At 40.2% G+C, this 23,504-nt stretch overlaps 1 protein-coding gene and 1 long non-coding RNA gene across 4 annotated transcripts; both read right to left on the bottom strand.

Annotated features, from left to right (window-relative positions):
• Window positions 1-3,568: 3,568 nt before the first annotated feature.
• Window positions 3,569-6,270, bottom strand: LOC139115854 (myosin heavy chain, clone 203-like). Of its 3 annotated transcripts, XR_011548196.1 has the most exons (3): window positions 5,308-6,269; window positions 3,857-4,867; window positions 3,569-3,762 (listed from the first exon to the last, which is right to left on the bottom strand). XR_011548196.1 is itself a non-coding variant. In XM_070678247.1 (2 exons), exon 2 carries the CDS (start codon window positions 4,837-4,839, stop codon window positions 3,979-3,981), a length of 861 nt encoding a protein of 286 aa, XP_070534348.1. In that variant the 5' UTR covers window positions 4,840-4,867; window positions 5,426-6,270; the 3' UTR covers window positions 3,569-3,978. The 3 variants fall into 3 exon arrangements, 2 of the variants coding, with proteins under 2 accessions (XP_070534348.1, XP_070534347.1); XM_070678247.1 differs by having other exon boundaries at window positions 3,569-4,867; window positions 5,426-6,270; XM_070678246.1 differs by having other exon boundaries at window positions 3,569-4,867.
• Window positions 6,271-6,884: 614 nt separating this feature from the next.
• Window positions 6,885-11,069, bottom strand: LOC139115853 (uncharacterized). The gene is made up of 2 exons (XR_011548195.1): window positions 10,743-11,069; window positions 6,885-10,381 (listed from the first exon to the last, which is right to left on the bottom strand). It is a non-coding gene; the product is annotated as an uncharacterized lncRNA (long non-coding RNA).
• Between the last annotated feature and the right edge of the window lie 12,435 nt (window positions 11,070-23,504).

Here is a 23,504-nt window from a genome sequence, read left to right as displayed (position 1 = left end):
ATTGTACCTCATTAATTATGCACATATCTAATTTGAGCGAGCCAAAAGAGCTAGAGGTCTGATTTTTGGCATATAGGGATTAATTAGCAATACAATATTTTTTTTCAAATGTCACGTGACCTCGATGACCTTTGACCTTGATTATAAATATATATGCATAACTCAGTAACCACAAGTTCTATACCCTCCAATTTTGATAGGATATTAGACCTTAAATGTCACATCTTGTACCTCATTTATTATGCACACATGTATTTCTTGGCTGGCCAATACAGCTAGAGGTCTGATCTTTTTTCCCGATTTAGAACCATAACTTAGACATGCCTCATGTGTTTCAAATTGGGAACAATGACATAGACCTATGGCCCATAGATCTCAACATATACACTCCAGTGATACTTCTTAATGACCACATTTCCCTGCCCCATCAAGACTAATACTCCCCTAATACAAGTGGGGACTATGTCATTGTCAATGACTTAATTATGCGTGTATTCTCTAAATCTTGTGATGCAGTTTTACAGATCCTGTAAGTCCGTTGTCTTTTGACAATACGTTGTAAGGGGGGATTGTGTAAATAAAGTGGTTAGTTCTTCCAGGGTACACAGTACGCTCATGCGGTGTGACGACCACCGCATACCGCATATTATCGCTGTTGTGTATCATTGAATTATCAATTCTTGAAGTTCAGTATAGATATTTGATTCTCTGAAATACTCTGGAGGAACGCCGCCTACGTCAAAAATGATGTATTATTTTGATAAATTAATAAAGAAGGCAGTTCAACCAGTACTCCTTGTCTTCTAATGATCTTTATTTAAAAATACCGACGTTTCGGCAACACACAGTTGCCTTCTTCAGGGCAAAAGCTGACAAATAAAATGAGCACAAACAGAAGTAAAAATCGGGCTGGTAAAAAGTAAACTGAGAGTAAAAACGAAATAAAATGAGAATTACAATACTTGTGAAAACTGGAATTACAGTGAGTGAAAAAACCACAACTACAGTTGTAAGGAACGAAATTAAAAACCAGTAATGATAAAAAACAGTGAAAGGCGCTATGACTAAAATTAAAGATCAATAAGCCTTTTGAAACAAGAAGGGTAGTTGAAACAAAGGTACAATGGACTGAAACTGACCTGGGTGCGGAGAGTGGAACTGTACCAGCTGAAGTGGAGGGTCGGAATGAGCAAGTTCATGGTGAAGGGACTCCTAAGACGGAAAAAATAGTCTGAACTAAGGGGTCCCCTAAGTGGTTGGAAAAGGGGAAGAGTTGAAACGCGGGAAAGTAGCTTTATCCTTCTCTTTGGTTAATGCCCTTGGGTGTGAGTGTGTCAATATCTGCAATGTATTTTGTTCACATAGTCTTCTTTTTCGGGTATTTGTGGTGTGAACTTTGTGTAAACCAGTAGCTTGGAAGTGTGATGGACTGTGGTCGAGTTGATTGAAATGTTCTGAGACTGGGGTGGGTTTACGACTGCGGATTGTGTATATGTGTTCGTATATACGTCTTTTGAGTTCCCTTTTCGTCTCCCCAATGTATTGTTTTGAACATTTTTGGCAGGTGATAATGTAAATGAGGTTACGGTGTTGCTGTTTTTTATCATTACTGGTTTTTAATTTCGTTCCTTACAACTGTAGTTGTGCTGTTTTCACTCACTGTAATTCCAGTTTTCACAAGTATTGTAATTCTCATTTATTTCGTTTTTACTGTCAGTTTACTTTTACCAGCCCGATTTTTACTTCTGTTTGTGCTCATTTTTATTTGTCAGCTTTTGCCCTGAAGAAGGCAACTTGTGTGTTGCCGAAACGTCGGTATTTTTAAATAAAGATCATTAGAAGACAAGGAGTACTGGTTGAACTGCCTTCTTTATTATTTATCTATGCCATGATCCTGGTGTGTTCCCGCACTCTACGTGTTGCTTCTATGGTTGTAGTTGGACTGACTCTTTTTAGAACAATGTATTATTTTGTTTGTGATATACGCACACAGCAAATTCAGGTTAAACCGTTGAGGGCGCAATCTGCGCCAACAGGCAGCGGGGTTAAAGTGGTAGATTACCCGTACATTAAGGTGACGTCATGGTGACGTGTGTATCTTTGAGTTTCAGAACTCTTGTGAAAATATTGAATTCAGCCTTTCTGTGTAGAGTTATATTGATAAATACTTAACTTCCGGTTGGGTCACGTGACCTTTGGTATGCTTTGCACGATACACCTTTACCGTCACAGTGACATTGTAATACTCCTTGAAAACAATGTCCTGAATACTCGTACAATAAGAGGGATATAGCTCATGCATTTAAAACAATCATTGGGTATAATTTCATAGAAAACTACGAGTAGGAATACATGGATAACAATTTATAGCACTCTGAAAGTGTTATGCCTCATTGCACAAAACATATTTCAGGATTAATGTCGCATTAAATATAATAACGTTGATAAGGAGCTTATTGTGTATCTTCCTCTGTGAAAATTGATACTTGTCTTTACAATGTCGTAACATATTGGAATATGTCACACGACACCTGCAAAATATTTTCTTCCGGTTTCTGGTTCTATTTTGACAGTTTGAAAGAAAACAGCAAAGGAGTGCAGCACTCCCCAAACCAGTCTGTTCCTCGTGGAATTTTTCCAGTTATCTCTTGTATGTAGAATTTAGAGAACAGAAACATGGATCCGTGTGGAAGTGATCGTTGCATATGCTACTAACACAGAACACAGTGACTGCATAGCTACGAAGTGGACGCTACGTAGAAATTGCATTCTTTCTGTACAAAGAAAAAGTAAGCTTAATATCGATGCGGAACTGACAACTGAATAAAATACTAGTAGTACTGGTCAGCAAAAAGTCTCGCATCCATATGACTATAACTTAACAGGATGTCCACAGATACAGTGTACAATACAAAAAGAATATTTTATCTAGTAAATATGTTCTTTTCACGTCGCTGCTTCCTGTATAATCTCGCTCGTTAGACCACAGGCAGATAAGACGATTATAGTTTAAGCTAATGTATATCAATAATCATGATATAAAATATTAAGAATTTTGAAATATGAATATTTAACAGCTAGTAGTAACTGATTTCACATTCTATGGTTAAAACGTCAGGCAAACTTGACATTATCGTCAAGGGCAGTGATATCATGATGACCCCCTCTATATGTGTGTATGAGAGAGAGAGAGAGAGAGAGAGAGAGAGAGAGAGAGAGAGAGAGAGACTTAACTTAAAGGGAAGCGTCGTCGGAACTGCGCATGTGCAACTTTATAGTTTACAAACAATGTATTTCATGCACTATGTACAGATGCACCATATCGACATAGCGCGACATTTAAATTTTACCATTTACATTATGACAAACATGTTTTAACGTTCATCAATAATCATATACCGGTACCTTGGACACAATGTTGACATTTGTCGTATGGGTCCCTAACGACCTTTGAGCAGACTGCCAATGACCGCCTCCCTTTAAACAGAAATTCAGGGAGCGAGGAGAGAATGTCAGAGAGACGGAGAGAGGCGTGAAAGTATACACAAGAAGTACACTGCGCATAATGCATATAATTTATTTATTAATAAATAGCCATGAATGGTTTCAAATCTAGAGCGTACACCAATCGTTGAAAACATGTGTTTACAGAACTCGAGAAGCAAAGACAAGAACTTTGACATCTAATGGCGAAGTGACTGTTGTGAACAGCCGTCTTTGCTATAACTTTTTACTTGCGGTAGGTTCCGTAAACCATAGACCCTCAAGTTTCTCGAGGGTCTATGCGTAAACATACGTACACTTACTGGTACAAGATCTGTTGCATAGTTCGGTGAAAATGCTCAACAATTCACACATATAACAATGACATGTCCAGAATTTAAAAGTATGTATGTGTAACACTCTGCCCACTTCCAATCCTGGCATGCACTGGCAGTACGCAGTATTGAATTTAAAGTTTTTTTCCGCTCTACTCTTTCAGTTATCTTCTGCAATATTCCTCATTGATTCAATAGCTTGCCAGTCTATTGGACAATTTCCGTTTTCATCTCGCTGTCGCTGAGCGCATACCACACACATTACGATATGTCCGCATGGTTGTGTTTCTATGGTCCTTTCATGCTCGTAGCATATGATGCACCTCATGTCAACGGCAGAGGCCTGTCTTGTATCAGGTGTTGCTGCGGTTGTGCTACGGGCGGGAGTCTGTGGCCTGCTGTCTTGAGGTTGCACTGAAGCTAGGCAGGAACGAAGGAACTGAATCTGTTGTTGGGCGGCCGGGGCCAGATTTTCACTCGTGCTCAAAATGGTCACATGACTCAGAGCCTCGTTCAACTTCGACTCCGTGCTCTCTTGAATGCATTCTAGTATTTCCGAGTGCTGCATCAGTTGTAGGTTTTCGTGCCTGGTACGATCCAGCTCGCCTTGCAGTTCGTGTACCCGTCTTCGGAGATTCTCCCTTTCTGCTTCGAGGTCGCGCCGCATTTCCTCCGACACGATATTTTCGTCCTCTTTCTGTTGCAGTTGTTGTCGGACGCGCTCGGCTTCGGCCGCCTGCCTTCGCACCTGGTCAGACACTAGGCACTGTTCCTGCAGCACGCACACCTCGTCCTCGAGTGTCTTTTTCTCGCGCTCTAACTTTGCATTTTCACTTTTAAGAGTTCGCACTTGCTCGCAGAGTCCCGAGACAGCGTTTCCATCGGTGCGACCGGACAACGGTAATGTCTTCTCATCTCTTGTTTGCTCTTGCAGTCCAGTTGTGACATGTTTTTGCGATTGTTGGACAGACTGATCGATATTGGCCCTTTGTGTTGTGTTTTCCTTTTTCATTGCTGACATCGTTACTCATGCAACCAACAATAAAGACCTGTAGGGACATAATATGTAAACAGTGACTGTAAACTAACGAAGCCGTGGTAAAATTCTCTTCACTTTTATATTTTATCTGAATCTCATATATTTTGCTGCTACGATAACATAATCGTCTTTTTCTATTCCAAAAATATGTTATGCTCTCCTTCAATATCAACGTTTCTTTATATTTGTCTTAGCTTTGTTTTGTCTATCTTTTATCTCTGCCAACTCTCTCTCTCTCTCTCTCTCTCTCTCTCTCTCTCTCTCTCTCTCTCTCTCTCTCTCTCTCTCTCTCTCTCTCTCTCTCTCTCCATTCGTATCACGTTATGAATTTATTATCCAGGCCCGATTCTCACCTGCCATGGTGTGTACATAGTGTGTACCAGTTTCTAGTCGAAACTGAAGCGGAAAATATCTTTCGCAGTGATCAGTTTGTGAAACAAAACGACTCACCTTGAATCTACCAACCAGGTTAATGTCTGGATGTATTCAGAACACTGGCGATTGGTATTGTCTCTCATTCTATTGACACATAGTTACGAAATGGCGTCCTCATAAAAGCTAAGCTTACCGTCGGAGTGCTCAACATCAGACGGACCCTGGTGTACGGATCCTTGAGCAGTTCATTCTGCTGGTTTGCCTATCTTATGAGTTCTCCGTACTTGAATTTGAAGCAGGTATCCCCGAATTCAATCACATTATCCTGGAAAATCCCCTGAGCTAAAAATATGTAAAGACGTCATCATGTTGTTACAGTGACTTTCACTTCCACGTTTGACGTGCCCAGAATTCCCCGTTGAGGGCGCCCTCGACAGGTGACACGTCCGCATAGCCGATACCACGGTCCCTCCACGGACCGTGCCGATACATCATGATATGCTTAAACTGAGAGTGCATGCGAACGTGTTTGACACATTCTGTGCTAGATGGTGATTGCAGTCCGTCTTAGGGAGCTAGCATTATTAACGAAAAGGAATCGGAAAAGAAAGTGGTCGGGGAGGGACATGATAAAACAGGATGTTCAAGGGGGCCTTGAAAATTCCAAAAAATAGGCCGGCAAAGTTTCAATTTTTGCAGAGAGAATGACTGACAAGATTGGTACAATCGAAAGTAATATTTTATATTTGTAATACTATTAACATTGTGTTTGTTTTCTTAACTTTCTCTGAAAACCTACCAGCACGCAGACGGCAAACAAAAAAGTTTAGTTAAGGCGCCTTATGTGAAAAATGTACTTCTCCCTGTGGTAAAACTATGACACTTCGAATTCGACAGGGTGACGTACTCTTTGATGAAATACAAAGTGTCCTGAATGTAATTTCATAGTGTTTTTTGAATCGGACATATCGTCTTATTGAGGATGCATCCTTAGTTATATTTTATACAATTTTTCCTGCATTTCACGGACGCAGTTTATGTTTTATTTATTTATTTATTTATTTACACTTTTATTGAGCGGCCGAGTTACTTGTACAGTAATTTTCATCGGGGCTCAAGCAAAATTAACAATAATTACATCTACAAAGGAACATTCATTTTCACATAATCTTTCAAGTCAGATTTAAAGGTGTACAGAACAGTAGTTTGTTTGATTTCAATTGGTAAAGCATTCCACAGTTTGGCAGCACGGTATTGAAAGCTACGTTGACCATATTTAGAGAAGCATCTAGGTACATAAGAATCCTGGCGAGAAGTAGACCGTGTATGATGACTATGTACATCACTCTGAGCGGTAAACAAATCAGATAAATACTGTGGACCATACCCTTTCAAACATTTAAATGTTTCAATTGCGGTGAAGTAAAATATTCTTTGTCTGACAGACATGATAAATCCACTGAAGGGAAATCAAACGGAAGTTCAAAAAGCGTGCGTAGAGCTCGTTTCTGAAGTATAAACACTTTATCAATATTCTTAACTGTTGTGTTTCCCCAAACTACACAGCAATAATCAAGAATACTCTGGAATAGACCATAGTACAGTACTAACCGCTGATCAAAAGGAATATAAGTACGAAGTTTACGTAAAAATCCAATGCGCATACTCAATTTCTTGCATAAATTATCAATATGAACATCCCAGGATAAGGTTTCATCTAAAGATATACCTAAAATCTCCCCTGAAATAACTTTGGGGATCTTGGTATCAGCTATCTCTATAGACAATGAAACATCGGAATTATTTAAATGACCCAACATAAAAGGTGAAGTTATCAAAATGCACTTTGTTTTCCTTGCGTTTATACGCATATGATTATTGGTTATCCAATTAGAAATTGGTAAAATATCACGATTTACAGCATCATTGACTTCACTAATACACTTTCCCTTCGTAAGTAGTGTCTGATCATCAGCATACATGTGGAGGGTGGAGGAATCAACAGACAATGACATATCATTAATAAATATCATGAAAAGTAAAGGTCCTAAAATAGACCCTTGCGGCACACCTGTGGTAACACGACAAATAGTCGATCTACTACCCATGTAATCTACAATCTGTTGACGATTTGAGAGATAACATCTAAACCAGTTAATCACTCCATCAGATAGCCCATAAACATGTAGTTTAGCAAGCAAAATGTCATGATCTATAAGATCAAATGCCTTTGATAGATCAAGCAGGAGTACACTATTCAAATAACCACTGTCAACATTACACAAAATTTCATCTGTTAAACGGATTAGGGCTGTTTGGCATGAGTAGTTCTTTCTAAAACCAGACTGAGTATCGAAAAGAAGATTAAACATAGATAAATATTCAAAAAAAGAGTTGTACACATGTCTTTCAATGATTTTCGAAAGAGCTGGTAAAATTGAAATAGGACGATAGTTAGACATATCACTGATGTTACCAGACCCTTTGTAAATGGGAACAACTCTAGCACATTTAAAGACTCTGGGGAAAATAGCATGATCCAAGCTCTTATTGAAAAGGTAAGTAAGAGTAGCTGAAATTACAGGTGCAGCAATTCTTAAGAGCTTACAGTTAACATTATCAATACCCGTGCATTTGGCTTCTTGTAAAGATTTACAAACAAAATCATTCTTCAGTAAAGGAAAACTGAAAGACGGAACATCACATAATACCGTATTTATAAACTTACGTAATGACTCCAGATTAACAGGTTCATTGGAATCATCGGTACAGTGACTGATACCTACAAAATGCTTATTGAAAGCGTCAGCAATCTCAGAGTGGTTTTCAAAGCAAACCCCATTCGATATAAATGTAGGATCCTTAAAGTTATTTACATTGATCAAATTGTTGTAAACACCAGATAGCCGTGGCATTATTGCTACTGCCTGCTATGGAATTTCTAAAATACTGCTTTTTTGCCATTGTAATAAGATGAACAACTCTGTTACGAAGAAGTTTAAAATGATTCCATAGAGTAATAGATGAACAAGATCTGGCATTTTTCAGAGCTACATCCCGCTCTTTCATAGCATTTAATATGTCAGCAGTCAGCCATTCCGGCTGCCTGAAACGTTTAACACGACGCTCAATAATTGGGCAATGCAAGTCACAAAGTCTATTGAAAATCGAAATCCAAGTATCAAATAAGACATTCACATTTTCAATACCATTAAGTAGATGCCATGGAGCGCACTTCAAATCGTCAATGAACTTCATTTCATTAAAACGTTTAAAAGACCTGTATTTGATATTTATTCGACCACCTCGATTTTTACCTTGTACATTCAATTTACGGTGTGTAATAACAGGCAAATGATCGGACAGGCCAAGTTCAATAACGCTGGTATCAGTAAAGTTTTCATCATTTGTCACATATATGTGGTCAAGGCAAGAGTGAGAAACAGGACGAGTAATACTATTGACTAATTGTACCATGTTCAAAGATAACAAAGACTGGTAAACGTAATGATTCAAAGACAACTCTGTTAAAAGATCAATATTGAAATCACCACAGAGAATCATTTCTTTACCCTCACAACAACCCTGTTCAATATTCTGCACAATCGCAATATCAGTGTCACGAGTTGTATTGGGAGGGCGATAAATAATAGCAACCATGAAATGTCGACTTCTGTTAGGTGTTATTTCAATCCACATAATTTCAAGGTCGTCACATTCAAGATCAACACGCCGTTTGTACAAAATATGAGACTTTAGATATGTAACAATACCACCGCCTATTCTGAGTAATCTATCTTTACGTTCAAGATTGTAGTCATCAATCAAAAATTCAGAATCAGAATGGTCTTTCGACAAAAAACTCTCAACAATGCATAAAATGTCAACAGAAATGAATGAACTTTGGAAACTAAAATTCAAAAAAATGTCTTAACTGCTCTATTTTGTTAGTAAGGTGCTGTATATTCCATGCACAGATAGTTATAGAGTTATGGGTTTTATTTTTGATGCGACGTGGTGGGTCGGCAAAACCTTCTTTGCCAATCTCCTAGCCATTCCGATACAACGTGAACACACTTTTGCTTATGACCAGAGCGACCACAGCTCCAACACTTTATCGGGGTTCCGTGTCTACAGACACGCTGTACATGGCCTTGAAACGGTCCCTCTAAGGGACGGTTGTGACAACTTATGCGGTGATAATTTACCAAATCAGGTTCATCGATGAATTGAAGCAGGGCGCATGCGCATTCAATGAGCCCTCTTTTCTTATAATTACTGATCTTCTGCTATATTCCTCATTGATTCAATGACCTGCCTGTCCACGGGGCAAGTTCCGTTTTCGTCGGATTGCTGCTGGGCGCACACGGCGCACATCACGATGTGCCCGCAGGGCCGTGTTTCAATCGTTCTTTCGTGTTCGTAACATATGATGCAACTCATATCTATAGCAGAACCCTGCGTTGCATTTGGCGTTGCCGCTCGTCTGCGGCCAGGCGACTGTGCCCTACTTTCATGAACAGATATGAGACAGGCACGGAGGATTTGAATCTGTTCTTGAGCGGCCGGAGCCATATGTTCAATCATGCTCAAAATAGTCACTTGACTCAGCGCCTCGTTCAACTTCGACTCCATACTCTCTTGAATGCGTTCTAGTATCTCGGAATGCTGCATGAGTTGCAGGTTTTCGTGCCTTGTACGATTCAGCTCGCCTTGCAGTTTGTGTACCCGTCTTCTGAGTTTCTTCCTTTCTATTTCGAGGCCGCGTCGCATTTCCTCGGACACGACATTTTCGTCCTCTTTCAGTTGCAGTTGTTGTCGGACGAGTTCAGCTTCGGCTGCATGCCTTCTCTCCTCGTCAGACACTAGGCATTGCTCCTGCAGGACGCATACCTGGTCCTCGAGAGACTTTTTCTCGCGTTCCAATTTTCGGTTTTTCTTTCTCAAAGTTCGTAATTGCTGAGAGAGTTCGGAGACAGCGTCTAGACCGGACGAATGTGGTGCTTCGTTTTTTCCCGTCTGTCCTGTACGTCTACTTTTCGTTTTAGCCGGTTCTTGCAATTGTTCAACAGTTTTGTCAATGTTAGCTTTTTGTCCTGGGTTATTTTCTTTCGCTGCTGACATGATTCACGCGACGAACAATGAGGACCTGTAAGGACATGAATTATCACACAGTAGCCTGAAACCTTCCTTGAAATCACGTGATAATGATTGTTTTGACTGCTCATGCATGACAAAAAACATTGCTGCTACACAGCGATAGACGTAACTATGCGGATATATTTCTCTCTCTCTCTCTCTCTCTCTCTCTCTCTCTCTCTCTCTCTCTCTCTCTCTCTCTCTCTCTCTCTCTCTCTCTCAATACTGAACTCAAATCCTTATGATTTGTTTTGTTTCGTTCTTCTCGTCACGATACCAAATCTGGTAACCCTTATGTACAGTAATTATAACATCACTGAACTTCATACATACATGGTAGCTACGTTGCCATGTTGACATTTATTACTTACCGTAGAGAGATGTTTTATGATGCCACTTATCGTCAATCGTTTATGATCTGGAACAGGATTCACGAATAATTGAGCTCGATTTGCTCAAATCACTGCCGGCACCTAGAGAAGTACAGGAGACCTTCTCTCTCACGGGTGAACGATTCGAAATGAAATTACTCAGCGTCAACGGGCCTCGCTGAGCAGTTGCCGGACCTGGTTGACCTCAGCTTCTCTGTTAATTCCCCTTTTTAGGATTTTGAAACGGATGTACCGTTCATAAACAGTCGAATGGAAAGTCCCGTATCTTGAGCTCTCGAGCTAAAAATAATAAAATACGTCACTTTCTCAGAGCAACTCTCGCTTTTCCTATCGTTATCATTGTCATGCCCTACACGTGCACTAGGATGAATTCTTCGTTGAGGGCGCCCTTTAAACCTCCTTATACTTCCTTTGCTGACTCATACGACATCATCGACAGGAAAGTATTCGGACGTGTTCACACGGGCTGTACCTGATCACAGCCCACCCCCTTGATGACTTCACTTTTTGAAACACACTTTTCACAGCCAAATTCTCGCATTCTTCATGTAAGATTCAAAGAATGTCAAGTCTGTATGTCAACATGATCGCATTTTGCATCTCATCATCATGTCGTAATTACAACGGCATAGCTTAATTTTGGCAGGGATGCAACGCCATACACAGTTCAAACACGCTGTTTAAATAAGTATATATACGCACAAATACGGCGTACCGTTCCAAGCTGCATGTAAATCTTTACATCTCGCCGTGCCATCAGTTGTAATGTTAAGGGTTCTGAAAAGGTCGGGCGATTCTTCTTGTCAGAAAAAAAATCAATAATTTATTTAAATAATTCTTCTGATATTTTAATCTTATTCTGTGTATAAATTTTACACATCATGTATATATTGGACTTCACATATTGAATAATAAATCTTCTTCCCTTCTCTAAAATTCTCAAAATTGTACTCCAAATCCTTCAACTTAGACTTGACAAAGTCGAAATAGTCATCTGGTTAACATGAATATTTTGGAAGTTTATGAGCAAAGATGCAAAAAATAATTTATCTGAGAACAACAAATAGACTTTTTCTGGCAAATAACTAATATCATAGATTTTAGACTTGCCTTAACAGGGCTTGTAGTGAAACTTTGTAGATACTTCTGGTTTCTTTTAGTTTGTTCTTTTTTAAAGTCAGCTACAGTATGTTGAAACAACAAAGCATGTTGAGATACACAGCATTCAGCTTGTCAGCTCAACGTTTACGTCATTAATGTGCATTATTCTGACAAGTGTCTTCTTATCAGCACTTAAATTCAAATGTAAATATTAGCATCGCGTTTATGTTTTTATGGCTGAATGTATAGTAAACAAAAACAACAAATCTAGTTAAAATGATCGGTAGTTAGAGCTGTTGGCCCTTGAACGTGGATTTGTTTGTTAAAAGTGGCAAATTCATTGTCTGCTTTTCCCAATCTCTCACCTAAGGTTACCTGGATTGTGGGAGCGCAAGGGCGCTAACCCTGTCACGGTGGCGCTCGTCCAAAAAAGCGAGCGAGCTACTTTCTGTTTGTAAGCAATCGTTATGACGTTTAACGGAATAGCGCCACCCCTGGTCAAGTCATTTTTTAAACTTAAGTTTTCAAACAGTGAAAACGTAGAAACTAAACTTCGTTTGATGCAGTTTTACTTGATGGGAAGCTTTGATTGTCCCGTCCTATCTGCAATGAGTTATACAGTGACACAATGTTGAACCACTGAGAAGAACTTTATCGTTATACGGTGCCATTTATGACATAACTCATATCGAACTTCGCGCGCTCCACACGATTCGATGGTAACTTGCCAAGACGTAGCAGGCCGCATAGTCATCGTTATACTCACCTGCAACTATTTTCAGCGTAACAACTTTGGGATATAAAATGGTCAAATTACATATTACACTTCGGAAATACGCTTTTAAAGATTCGGCACCATCAATATTCCGGTCATGAGCACCATCCCTTGGGCAGGAAACAAATTTTGATATTGCCCTCGCTATCATGTGTTATTATTTAAATATATGAATCGCTTGATTTTGGATCATCTTTTTTTTTAATATATAATTTTTTGCGTGAAAAATTATCGCCATTTCGACTGCTACATTTCTGTAAACTGTCAGTTTCAGCTCGGTCGATAGTTGTCCGATATCAGCCCTTTTCTCCGTATTCCCACCTTTTTTTGTAAAGACATCGATGCCATTGGCTAAATGGCTCGTATTCCTTCTCTAACCATGCTTTTTTCTATGATCATCATTCTATTCACTGATTGATGTAAACCCAAATGAGATACTAAAACTTAGCCGGAATATTTTCCGAAATTGGGTCATCTTACAATGGTCAAGTTCAGTAGTATGGATTTTATATAGGAATCTCAGAATATTAGAAAAGTAAAATTAACGCTTAGTTATAGACCGAATCCTTATCAGAATCTCGCATTAGGGGCTGGCTGGAATAAATTGCGCCCTCACCGCCAAGGTATTTGTCTTCTTTTCTTTTTTATTACTGCCTCTCTGCCGTTATATCGAAGGGCAATGACACATTCGGAATGTGTTGATTTTGTATTTAATCATAGCGGCTAGAGTAAATGTCCGTCCCCAAGGATAGGGGCGGGGGTAGGAGTGTCTCAGTCTCAGCACAGGTTCTTTGTTACTGTTGTTTACTTTATTTGAATACGTTGAACTATGATATTGCCAATAAAGATTTATACTACCAACCTTGGGTGTCTTTGTCTTACGTTAGCGCTGGTTTTGTAACGATTTCTTTTTCTCCTTCACTGTGCCATGTATTTGTCCTTAGATAATCATACACTAAGTTTGCCGTGTATGCCGCATCTATTATTAGATGCGTATGATTGCTGAATGCGCCAAAGCAAGCAGGGGTAAGTTACTAAACTGTCGACGCTGTAACCAGATCATCAATGGATTAACTTTGACAAAGTCAACACCGAACGCACCAGCAGGGTATCATACCCTTGCTTAATTGTATAATACCCCTGGGGGCGGACATTTACGCTAGCCCCTATGCACACAGGAAGATTTCGCTGCGAACTCAAAAACTTGTGTAGATCTGAACCAGTTATCTCCGCAGGGGCCATATTGACATATTCTAATTCAATATCTTGCGATAGACATTGAATATGCCGTGCATGTCCACAGTTTCATTACGTGGTCAAGGTACTGCATTAATCTTTCTTTGATTTCATACTAGAAACTTATGAGAGGATCACACTGTGTATGTTAAGGCATAAGTCTGCAATTCACGTAAAAATGGAAAGTGGTATGGCAAAATAGATATCATCGACCAGATTGACTATGTCACTGTACTGTAACCTTTGAATGTAGAATTTTTATGGTAATTTAGTATTTCAGTATTGATAAATATCATTTCACTCTTTTCTGAAGGTTCTGTCGGCGTTTTATCCGATGTGCAGTTCTGATCATAATTTTCACATACCCATACTTTTCATTGTGAAATTTCCACCTCTTGAAAATAACCTAAGAGTTTTTTTGGTTGGCCTCTGTTTTCGGTATCGAAGATAAAATGCATTGCTGTCAAGACGACTTATGTATGTATGTATGTATGTATGTATGTATGTATGTATGTATGTATGTATGTATGTATGTATGTATGTATGTATGTATGTATGTATGTATGTATGTATGTATGTATGTATGTATGTATGTATGTATGTATGTATGTATGTATGTATGTATGTATGTATGTATGTATGTATGTATGTATGTATGTATTTGTATGTATGTATGTATGTATGTATGTATGTATGTATGTATGTATGTATGTATGTATGTATCTATGTATGTATCTATCTATCTATCTATCTATCTATCTATCTATCTATCTATCTATCTATCTATCTATCTATCTATGTATCTATGTATGTATCTATGTATGTATGTATGTATGTATGTATGTATGTATCTATGTATCTATGTGTATGCATGCATGCATGTATGTTTGGGGACCTGCAGATACCAATACATAAATTTTATAAGCTTGTGTGTGGGATTATCAAAAACTTAAATTTGTTAAAGTTTGCTAATTGTGTAAGTTTAATTGCAATGACCAAGTATCGTTCTTTATTGTATAGTTTGGTAGACTTAATAGTTCCGGTTACTTTCTTAACGAGGAGGTAAATATTACGAGGGGTTGCTATGGAGGCAGAGCAGGACTATAGATGTAAGTACTGATTCGTGAGGGACTAAAATACGATAATTAAGTTGATGTATTCGTGTCAGTTAGAACAAAAGTAAACTATTCATAGGAGTTCACAGAAATTAAAGACGACTGTAATAAAAATAGCACAGCACATGCACCTCAATATAATCGTGCTCTGGAAAAAAATGAGAAAATTTTAATGGAAAGTAAATGAATATGATGAATACATTGAAATATAATAGTGTAGCAAGCTGGTCCGTTTTTTATTTTCATCGAGGATGCACTAGAGCAGAGTTTCGGGACCTGTAGATACAGATGACGCTCGGAGAGGGCTATTAACGTCTGGGTGGCGTAACCGTAAGTGCCGTTTTGCCGTGCCATTTTACGTTAGACCCTAGATCGCACGTGTCATATCAATGCACAACTCGTAATCAATGTCTTTCTAGCCATGGAGTCTTGTTATTACCTCCATGTTCTACCTATCTATCTGTCTGTCTGTCTCCGTAACTATTTATCTATATGTCAGTCTGTTTATCTGTCAATTTACCCCTTTCTTTCTAAATGTACACACACATGCACGCACGCGAAGATTTTCAAGAGTGCTCTCAGAAGTGAAGTGCTCAAACAAAATGTCAATCTCCAAGATGACGAAATGGTATCAGTAACTCAACCCCTACGCATAGTACAACAACAGTAAGACGATCACTAGTTGAACATCACGGCGTATTAATATAATCGTTCAAATTTCTTCGTCCGTAGATAGGATACAAGCTCTGCAAACAGTGTAATTTCCGAATGTTGTCACAAAAACAACCCAATGAATTAAATACAACATTGTTCAAAGGAGAAAGCCACCTGTTGTTTTTGTGCAGCGCCAAAAAAACACCTGGGAGTCTTTGGTTCACCACCTCTGAAGTTTATGAGCGAGGAAAGTTTATCGCCTCGTTCTGGACATCCAAATCATTACACTACAAAAAATGGTACCTATACCAGACGACATTACTTAACTGACGTTAATTTGGCTTTTTGAAAAAAACACCCTTTAGGCCAAGATAGCTGGAGACAGAGCTTGGTATCGTCTTTGTTCCGCAGCCGGGCAGTTTTTTTTTTCATTCTCTGCATGGTGACCGCCGTTGGCGCTGATCAATTGGGTCATTTTCCTTCTTCATACAATTGTCAATAACCTACTTACGGCCAGTCATTAAACGCAATTGAAGTGGACAACATGACAACATAGGGAGCTATATCCCCGCAACAACTATTCGACGCTTCCCTAGCGCAGTACGGTACACACGCGTGACGCCGTCAAAATTCTCGATTCCGAGTTGAGGCCGCTATCGCCATGTCGAGTCAAAGAAAGCGGCGTATCATTGGCTAAACACGTTTTGGACACCAATAAAACCCGTCCATCAATTATCAAAATAACGTCATTTTCCCAGTTATCGCATCAAATATCTTGAAATTTCACCAAAGCCATTCGCGATGACTACAATATCAGTTTCAGAGATTCCGCGTAACTGACGGTCACGTGTCAGAGTGCAGTCTTTCAAACTGTTAGAACTACCGTTTCCAAGGGCTTCTCGCGATTATCGAGATATGATAAACATATCGAAAATGCGGTCACCGAGGCCTAAATATGGCTTGCACGTAGAATTTGCGCGATAAATCACCCAGCAATTCTTCATAAAAACCCCCGACCGTGACCACTAAATCCCATGGCAATCCGCCCGTTACCGTAGTGGCGTACACGGTGCTGGGGATCTGCCAGACAGACTGGAATGTTGCTCACAACTGGGTAACGGTGTCACTCTGTAAATCCCAATAATCGTTCTTCAGGGGCACCTTTGACTCAAATTATCCTCCTTATGAGCTGTAATTTAACGCCGATTGCCAGTAAAACCTGACAACCATGTAAACAGCTTCGCCAAAGAAATAAATTTCTCCGCGCAATCCCTGCCATCCTTGTTATTCACCGACTTCTATACGGAGTTCGATCGGTTTGACAAGAATCTGCGAAATATTGTCCCCTTTCGTAAGGCTAATTAACTTTCTAATTTCCCACAATCCACTCTTTGAACTCGCCACGACCAGAAACGACCTCCTGCCTGGCATTCTTAGAGGGGCAATTTTGCGTATTCACCTGAAATTAATTGTATTGTGGGCGATCCAACAGTTTGTAAATAGATACTATTATGCAAGGAAGAATTATTGCCCAGTCATTCAGATCTTCACAGTGCTGTTTTGTGCTGACCAGACATATATCAATGCCTATATTCACCAGTTCCTTGCACTTTTGTGTCGTTTATCTGGCAATACCACCGACACTTTCCAGCAACTTGAAGGTAGAATGCGGCTTCGGGTACAGACTGGGATGTTTGAACTTTCAAAAGTGTACAATGTTTTTAGAATCCATGATATGCTGCTTATTCGGACCAACCTTGAAGCTTGCTGAATAAATGCAGTTTTTAACAACTTTTTTTCTGTGCAAAATCGAAAATTCAATCTTTCAGGATGTATTTAAGACAGTGAATTTTGAAGATTAAATATCGGCAAATTTTGTGTTCATTTGTTTCGCCCTATACGACGTTTACACATTGACCCCCCCCCCCCACCTTCCCACCCACCCAATTTCAGTTCCCGACTTTGAATGAGAACGACTTGAAGTTTGCCGGAGGAAAATTTGAGAAAATGTTTCAACCTTCTTTGATTTCAAACCGCACACCGCCGTTCACGAATTTTGCTCATTTTCTGACGGCCATTATATTGATGAGAGAACTTTAACGTGTACTTCTAGGTTAATTTGAATTAGCAATGATTGATCGCGCAACGAAAAGACCCGGGAGAACAACTTGAACGAATATTTGCTGTTTGTTATTCCACTCAATTTTTGCCAACGTTACCGGCCTTGGTGGTAACCTTAGCCTTGGCGAAGTATTTTGAAATCCGACAGGGATTTGCCAATTCCTTTAATCTTTGACACATTCATGTGTTAAGGTAGAACGCGCCTCGGGGACAGATTCGGACTTTCATATTTTTAACAATTCTTTATTTGACTACCACTTGTGCGGGCTCATTTTAAAGTTCGTGTAGAAAGAAAAAAAATATCAACTTAGTTTTTTGAAAATCAAAAATTTTGTTTTGCGCCGTATAATAGTAGAATCATACACAGGGATGGCGGCCATTTTTAATTTCAAATACTGATAAAAGTCCGGAAATTTGTATCTCTTGTAGAAAACTTGGCATGGCGACCCTGATTTTTACAGTCTTGATTTGGTAAGAGTGTGGTTGAAAGTTTCATTGAGGAAAGTTTGAGCAGAAGTTTACGTCCTTCACTTTCGAGGCGCATACTACCTTAAATAACGCCGTGACGTATAGAAGTGGTGTTTACTCTAGTACGGTGTCCTTGACGTGCCGATGATAGACGCTGATACACCGTCGATGTAAAGTCGAAATGTTTATTTGTTCAGCTCTTGGTAGTCAGTTCTCCCTTGTCGATGTCACCCGAAGTTGAATGTGACGTCACCAGGAGATGGTAACTTTTGTGCCCAGAAACTAAATAAAGACTACTGAACGTTAAATTTTATGATGCCACCGGAAAGTTCGTCAGAAGGAAAGAAAAACAACACACCAAAACAAATAAGTATAGAACACCGGTACCGAAATATTATGTAGACTTTTGGTAGTATACATTACTTGGTCATTTATTGGTGATCACAAAAAAAAACGATATGTGGTAAATTATTTATCCATGGGCCAGTCATTCTCAAGCTGTAACGGCAGTAAGGAATAAATTTTATCGCCAAGCATTCATTATAGCCAACTAACTATCACTTTTCACGGTCATTATCACCCGACATTGACAAATAGACACGCAGACGTCGCGATTCACCGATTTACTTTGGGTACAAAAAGAATTGATCGTCGAAGTCGACATGCCTCGCAGAGAATTTATCACCCAAGTAAAAGACCGCCGCGTGTGGGATTAACACTACCAACAATGTTTGCGTTTGTTTAGGCCCATTCAACTCCTTAGAAGACGTTTGTACACACAGAACAAGGACGCGGACCGTCAAACTGTAAAGGGATGAAAGAAGATTTTCGCGAAAGCCCATTGTAGCCAGGTGTATCGAGGTATTAAAAAGGGCTGTATTCAGATCTATATGAACCAAGGGGGATGGCCGATCGCTCTATTGTGCATCGAGCATTTGAATTTCGGGTGCAACTAATTGACGGAGACCCCGTTGCGTTGTACAACTCCACGGACTACATGTGCCTCTATACGAAAACAGGGCTACTCTCAGACCAGTGGACAACGAGTTGGATAGCACTTCAAAACGCGAACGCCCAGAACGAGCAAAACCGCCGCTGGGCGACCACTGCTTGTCTGCGCTGTGTTGTGTTGTGTCGTGATGGGACCGAAACCTTAATGTTTAATAGGGGAGATCTTGACATTACGGGGTCACACGACGGACCCGTCGCCAGGAGACTCATGGTGGCCCTGTTGTTACTAGGATAAAGTAATGTGCGACAACACTGCGTCAGTGGTGCGTTGAGACATATAGCCACTAGAGCAGAAGGTGTACACCGAATGCGGTCAGCTCATGCTTCACAGTCGAGACCAGACGAAGTTGTTCGGGATCCGGAAGACGACCTGAGGATATTAATTAAAGCCATCGTTCCCCGGAAGACAATGTCGAGATTAACGGGAATTCTGATGATAACCCAGCAGGATGCATGTGTCCGGGAATGACAGGGCCCCTGCTCGGAATTGTCGCCAACGTAATGAAGCCATTGTCAACGCCAGCAGTGTTTTAGGACCATTGAAGCTTTGTTAATCGATTTCTCAGCACCGTATAAACAGTTGCCAAGGTAATAAGGGTTTAGATCGCAGGTGAGCCCTCGGACGTCATTGGACTTTTTACTACAACTAAGGAATGCTGCTCAATTCGTCCTTCACATGAGACAACAGTTCTTCCTTCACGGTGTTAGGGACATTGTAGGTCTCAGGGGACACACGTATCTTGACTTTTCGAGTGCAACCAATTGTCGCATGACCCGTCACCGGGGGGTAGATCCGATTAACGATGGGCGCTATATATATGTGGTTCTGTAGATAAACGCTTGCCCTGCGCATTGTGTTACAGTTCAGTCAAGCCATATATGTAACAGTTATAAGAACAAGGCAATCACTGCCGAGAAACACAAACCGATGACCGACCAGGAAGGTTGAACTTTTTCTTCGGAGTTGTTTGCCGGCCATGGGCTGCCGACGTGCGTGACAGACGCTAGACGTCATAAATGTGATAAAAACTGTGGGGAAGGCAAAATATAGTGAACCAAAATGGGGGATCTAAGCGACGGAGACGGTGGACGTTCCGGAGACAAGAGCAAGAAAAACGGCGACAACCACACGAACACTGTCGATTACTGGACACGCGCGATGGTCCAGAACATGAAGGAGGAAGCGCTCCTCGACCGGAGAATCAGCAAAATAGAGAAGGAACACTCGCAAGTGATCATACAAATGACTTATACCCACCGACAACTTACCGACAGGTTGAAATTGGTCAACTGGTACCACGAGAAAAAGAAGGAGCGCGAGCGCGAGCGCGAGCGCGACTGGCAGGTCAGCGAATCGTCTTCCAGCGGGAGCAGCCACAACTCTCTGGACTTCCGTGACTTCAAGACGGAGCTTAGGGAATACTGGGAATGGAAGGAGAGGGTGGAGATGAGGCGGGGGAAGAAAAACAAACCCACCTTGGAACCCGAGCTCCGCGAGAGGATGAAGCTGGAAATGAACGCCCTCCGCAGACCCCAGCCCCCCGTGTTACCCCCACTGATCAAGCCCAGCTTTATGTACCGTCAGTGGAAACGGAAAAACAAGAAACTTCTGAAGGCGAATCCGAAGTACCTGTTGGAGAAAAAGAAGATGTATTTGATGGCCGAAGACGCCGAGGAACAGCAAAGACAGGCCAGCAATAATTCAAAGGAACACGGATATGCAAAATATGGACAACTTAAACGACAAGCCACCAATACATCGTTAATCTTTAACAATCAAAACAGTAAAGAAAAATTCTCGAAGCTGGCGGACAGCCACAGCGGCGATTCGGAAAACGAGGCGGACGGAAAGCCACGGACTGCTCTAGCGAAGGGATCGTTCCGATCTCGAGGACCAGGGGGGATGCATGTGGTCTCGAGCCACAAAACGGCGGCTTTCTTCAAGCCGGGAGGCAAAGGAAACGTCCAACACGTACCGAGACCGGCCAGCTCGACCGAAGTTGAAACAGTGGCTGTTCTACCGCTCCACGCGACCAAAGGCAAAAATCAAACCCTTCCCGCAATGACGAGGTCTACAACGTCAATCATCTAACCCCATGTCTACACAGTGAGATGTCACAACGACTTATATTTGCCCGCTAATGAGCCCTGTACAGCTCTTGGTATCTTTGTGTTGACACCACGATAATATATGTACTCCATTCGGCTTCAGGAACGGTGCAATGGGCTTGCTAAAAAGGTTGGGTGTACATCGACAAGCTGCGGCCAATCTGGACATTTTATTCAGCTCGGGAGTCTCCGCAGCGAAGGGAGAATTTATTTATCCGTATCAATGGCTTTTTGTGTGCACGACCTAGGACACATTGAATGCGGCTTGTCTGAGAGCCGAACCCACGGTGATAATAGGGTACATTTAAGTCGCAAATGATCTTATAAACACTGTAAAAGAGACAATGCCAGGAATGGCCTTGTGCTATGTCCCTAACCTTGGCGTCCATCAACAGTACTTTCAAGTTTTTTTGTTGTAATGTAAACTATTTTGCTGATTTTAAACATAACAGAGTTCAGCCATTTACACATTGCCCGTTCACTCCGCTATCGACTACATGTAATAACTAGACGTAGCTGTATCTCATCGCATCGCGTTCAACGTAGAGATAGGTGCTTACACACTATCGCCGCCACGCTGATTATCAACTCATGTTTTGAAAGCCATGCTGTAACACATGTAAATACATAATATGATAACAATCGTGCACAGATACTATCATGTGAAACATGTCATTACTTAACAATAGGTTGCGGTTGCCCGCAGACAGCCAATTTACAACACGCCATTTTTAGATTTTACCTCATCTTTTTTATCACCTTACCGTCCTTATGAACTTGACAAATTGTAAACCATGATAGCGCAGTATTATTCAAAAGTTTAGTTCGGATTTCATAATCAAACTTCCCCTGCAAGTATGAAGTCTTCCTGTAGTCCTGCAGGCTGACAGTTTACTTAAAGAAAAACGAAATCAGCATGCCGGATGCCAACGGTAGATTTTGTCAAGTCTGAGATACGCGAAGTTTGTGTAGACTGGCACACTAGGATTCTGTTAGGCGAATATCTCACAACAGATACTGTTAACACCATGATTAGGGGTTTCTCCAGCTCAGCTGTCGTTTCCCCTTTTCATTTCCCTACATAACAAATACCTTGTATTTTATTTTTTATTTTTTTATTTTTTTTAAACTGCAGTCTGAGTATAGATCGGAAAAAAATCTACCCCCAGTTTTTCTAAAGATTCCCCACAACAGCTAATTATCCAAATCACGTTCCATATCGTAGTGTAACCGTAACACAAACTGACAAATATGCAGTCTAAAATGTTAAATTGCATACTACTGAATTGCCAAAAGTGCAACTAAAACCTGATTAACTTTTTGCTTTTGAATTTTTATTGCCATTTTTAAGAAACAATTATTTTATTTATATACAAAACATTATGCCATCCCGTCTTTAATCACTCTGTTAACTTGGTATATTTTATAGCATTCGAAGATTCATTTAAAGCCCCACTAGCTATATCTTTTAGCATTATTTTTATGATTTTACTTTAAAGCTAAAACAAGTATGTGAGAATGTACTAATTAGGTTTGTGTATACACTTATCATTAAATAGCCGCTGGGACTGTATATGCAAATTTTAGCAAGATAAAGATTACACTGCGATTAAATGTTTACCAGTCCTAAACATTAAATTACAGAACCATGCGGAAAAGCAAAAACCGTGGAAGCTGTGCATATCGATATCTGCACTGAAATCTTCACATAAACTGCACGGAGCAGTCCAATGTAATGCATATAGGGGTGAATGTTTTCAACTGTGACATTGTATGTTCTGTTTCCTATGTAACATCACCAATTTTTGAAAATGGTGGGAAATCAAAATGACCGCTTAAATTTGAATTTAATTGCCAAACTTTTCACAATGGAATGGTTTCCGAATGCAGTAAAAGCCAATATCCCTTCAGATGGTAGAATTCAGAGTAAACCAGGGAGGAATAGGAAGATATTTTGAGATCAACAAATTTGAAGAGTTACAGCTAGTGGGGCTTTAAGAAGCAACATTTAAGTTGGTAATTACTCAAGTAGATTTCCACTATGTCATCAGATAAAACTTATATGTACACGGCTTTTCCCTGAGCAACTAAAGGTATATGAACAATGTACAAACGCATATTACCAGTACGATAATACTTCGCTGAAATGCT

This window comes from Ptychodera flava, chromosome 17 (assembly GCF_041260155.1).
Source record: "Ptychodera flava strain L36383 chromosome 17, AS_Pfla_20210202, whole genome shotgun sequence".
Taxonomy (NCBI): domain Eukaryota; kingdom Metazoa; phylum Hemichordata; class Enteropneusta; family Ptychoderidae; genus Ptychodera; species Ptychodera flava.
This window is presented reverse-complemented; position numbering and strand designations above follow the sequence as displayed.